At 76.5% G+C, this 3,563-nt stretch overlaps 1 protein-coding gene across 1 annotated transcript in view; it reads right to left on the bottom strand.

Annotated features, from left to right (window-relative positions):
* The window catches only part of H696_05481 (hypothetical protein), a gene marked incomplete at its 3' end in the record, with an annotated part of 4,306 nt that extends 1,264 nt beyond the window's left edge, over positions 1-3,042 (bottom strand). The window contains exons 1-3 of the mRNA XM_009499304.1: positions 2,795-3,042; positions 1,723-2,639; positions 92-1,457 (exon numbers count right to left, since the gene is read on the bottom strand). Of these exons, the coding sequence (XP_009497579.1) occupies positions 92-1,457; positions 1,723-2,639; positions 2,795-2,982 (2,471 nt within the window). The 5' untranslated portion in view covers positions 2,983-3,042. The remainder of the gene's footprint in view (positions 1-91; positions 1,458-1,722; positions 2,640-2,794) is intronic.
* Between the last annotated feature and the right edge of the window lie 521 nt (positions 3,043-3,563).

Here is a 3,563-nt window from a genome sequence, read left to right as displayed (position 1 = left end):
CGGGCAGGGGCGGAAGCAGGGGGCGAGAAGAAGAAAAGCAGCCAAGACAGGACAGGCAGCAGCGGCAGCAGCAGCAGCAGCATGTACGCACGACCGAATGAAGGGAATCGACGTGGCAAAGCCATCGAGCGACGTGCGCACGGTCAGCGCCGGGGCCGGGGCCGCCGGGTCATCCAGGCCCAGGAGCCCCGGCGAGCCGGCCCCCCCGGCCCCATAGGACGCCGCGGCCGACAGCGGGGGCGACCGCATGGCCAGGTCCTTGAGGTTGGCCGGCGTCCAGGTGAGCAGCGTCGTGGCCAGGGGAGGGCTGCCGGGAGCCGCGGCCAGGCCCGCCTGGTCCGGCCCGGCGATCGGACCCTTGGCCGCCGGCGCGCCGTCCCCCGCCGGCCGGGCTGCCGACGAGGGGGACCCCATGGCGGCGGGGGCGCCGGCGGTGGGCACCGCGTCGTCCCCGGCCCCCGAGTCGGCCGCCACAGACCCCGGCGAGGAGGTGGTCAGCTGGGTGCCGGCCGACGGCCGGGCGTCGCCCCCCGGCCGGGGGACCGCCACGGCCCCGGAGGCCGGCAGCGCGGCCGACGCATGGCCATCGGCGGCGGAGACGGACACAGCCGCGGCCGCGGCCGCCGCCGCAGCTGCCGCCGCGGCCGCCGCCGCCGCAGCCGGCGCCACCGGCATCGGCGTGAAAAGGTACGGCCCCCCGCCGGGCATGGTGACCGGCACCGGGGACAAGGGGGCCACCGCTGGCCCGGCGACCGGCGACGTCAGCGGCCGGCCGACCGGCGAGGAAACCGCCCCGGCCGGGCTCCCAGACGAGACGTCCTGCCGGATGGGCGCGTCGAAGCCGCGCTGGCTGACAAACCGCGGGGCCCCGGCCCCGGGCCCGGGCGAGGCGCTGGCCATGCCGCCGCCCGGGGTCCCGGGGCCGGACCCGGCAGCCTCCATGCCCGGCATCAGACTCGGCAGGGGAGCCGACGCCGGGTAGTCATGCTGCCGCGAGGGGGACAGCGACATCGACAGGGCGGAAGGGCCGCCGGGCCCGCCGCCGCCGCCGCCGCCGGGCCCGCCGCCGCCGCCGGCCCCATGGCCGATCACCTGCTGCGGCGAGAAGAAGGGCGATGGCCGGATGTGGGCGAAGGGGTCGGCCGTGGCGGCGGCCGCCGTCGGGTCGTCCCCCGGCGGGAAGGGCGCCGAGCCGGGGGTCGCGTACGCCGGGTCGAAGGCGGCTGTGATGGCCGAATGCGGCCGGACGCCATTCCCCCCGGCCCGCATGGCGAACGAATCCATCATCAGCCCCGGCTCCATGGCCGACAGGTGCGGCATCGGCCGGACCGGGGTGGTGGCGCGATCGGCCCCGGGCGGGATGCCTGCCAGGCTGCCGGCCGGCGCGGCCTCCCCGCCCGCGGGCTGGAACCCGTGCACCGAGCTGAAATTCGACGCGCCACGGCGGAACTGGGCCGCTGTGGGCCGGCGCGCAGAGGGGACACCGCATGGTCAGCGACCGGGCGGCCAAAGGCGGGAGTTGCGGCGACAAGGGGAACCAGGCAAGGGGGGCCAAGCAGGGGGGGCCGAGCAGGGGGGGGCCAAGCAAGGGGGGCCAAGCAAGGGGAGCCAACATGAATAACACGGACAGCACAAATAACACAGACAGCACAAATAGCACAGACAGCACAAATAGCACAGACAACAACAGCAGCAGCAGCAGCAGCAACAATGGCAACGCACCGGACGAACTGTCAGAGCCACCGTCGATCGGGGCGCCGGAGTCCGGCGACACCGGCGAGTCCAGCATGGACACACGCCCGGAGGGAAGGTCCGGGAAGCCGGCGGCCGTGGACCCGGTCATCAGGGGAAAGAGACTCGGGGCCACCGGGCTGCACAGCGGCGACCCGAAGGGGGGCAGGCTGCCGGCGAAGCTGCCAGCCGAGCCATACGACGACCCGGGCACCCCGGTGTCGATGGCCACCCCGGCGTAATAGTGGTGCCCGCCGGCGCCGGAGGACGCCCCGATGCCGCTGGCGCCGCCGCCGCCGCCGCCACCACCACCCGCGGAGGAGGACGACGAGGAGGACGACCGGCCAGCCCGCGGGGGGATCGGCGTGGCCGAGGAGGAGGACGAGGAAGACCCGCCGGACAGGTGGTGCCCGCGCCGGGCCAGGATCGACTGGGCGGCCGAGGCCACATGCGGGTGGCTGCCGCCGCCGCCGGCGGCCGCCGCCGCCGCCGCCGCCGCCGCGCCGCCAGCCGCATTGGCCACGCTGCCCGGGGGCCCGGCCGCGCCGGGGGACGCCCCGCGCACGGACGCCCCCCCGGTGCCCGGCGGCGGGGTGGCCAGCCCGCCATCGCCGGCGCCCCCGAGGCCGGGGTCCCGGGCGATGGCCGGCGAGTCGGCCGGCGAAAAGCCGCCCGAGCTCCGCGGGAAGTCCAACGTGGCGCCAGGGCCACCGACCGCGGTCACCGGGTCGGCCTTGGAGCGCACCACCTCCGGGCCCATGTGCAAGGAGGCCACATTGAGCGAGGCAAAGCCGCCGGTCGAGGTGCCCAGCGGCGAGACCCCGGTAGCCGGGCCGCCGGCCACCGGGGACAGGGGCGACGTCGGGTGCGCGCCCATGGTCGGCGGAGCCGGGCGCGCGTGCGTGCCGCTGCCGCCACCGGGCATCGGGCAAGCCGGGAGAAGGGCCATGTGTCAGGGTCACCGGCCGGCGAGGGGGAGGGAAGGGGAGGGGGGGGGGAGGGGCACAAACAGCGAGCAGGGCGCAGGTGGCGAGGACGCGCGGCGAGGGCACAACAAACGCACATCGGGGGCGGGGTGGTGGGAGCGTGCGGGTGCGAGTCCCGGCGCTGCGGCGACGACCCGTCGTCAAGGTCCTCGCCGGACAGGCGGCCCGGGCGCTCGTACTGCGCGTCCGGGTGGTAGGCGCCGCCGGGGCCGCCCGGCCGGCCGGGCACCCGCGGCGGGATGGCCGTCGACTGCGAGTTGCCCATGGCTCACGGGCTCGGGCAGGGGAGGTGGCCGGGAGTTGCGTGTGTGTGTGTGCGTGCGTGCGTGCGTGCGTGCGTGCGTGCGTGCGTGGGGGTGGAGAGGGGGTCGGACGATGCGGGCCCCGCCTGGTGCGTTCGCGGTCGGGTCGGCCCCGGGCGCAGAGCAGGGACGGGATGCGTGGGAAAGGCGGAAGTGTGGGAGGGGGGGGGGATGCAGCGAGGGGCGAAGGCGGGGAGGGCCAGGAGGGGGCAGGGGATGGGCTCGGGGGGAGGCGAGGACGAGGGAGGGGAAGCGGGCTGATCGGCGGCGCCGACACGCCGCGCACCCGCCGCGGCTGGTCTTTTAGCCGCGGCCGCCCTGACGATCTCCTCGGGCGTTCGCTCCAGAGCGGTGCGATGAGGGGGGGGGGGGCGGGGGGGCGGCCGGCGTGTGCGCTTGTGCGTGTGCGCGTGTGTACGGGAGAAAGCGGGCGAGAGAAAGGGAACACACAGAGACTGATCGTCGATGTGCGAGGCCCACTCAGAGCACCCGGCCGGCCCCCCCCCCCCCGTCCCCCGGGGTCTGGGGAGGATCATGCGTGAAA

The sequence above is a fragment of the Fonticula alba genome, assembly GCF_000388065.1.
Source record: "Fonticula alba strain ATCC 38817 unplaced genomic scaffold supercont2.11, whole genome shotgun sequence".
Lineage (NCBI taxonomy): Eukaryota > Rotosphaerida > Fonticulaceae > Fonticula > Fonticula alba.
This window is presented reverse-complemented; position numbering and strand designations above follow the sequence as displayed.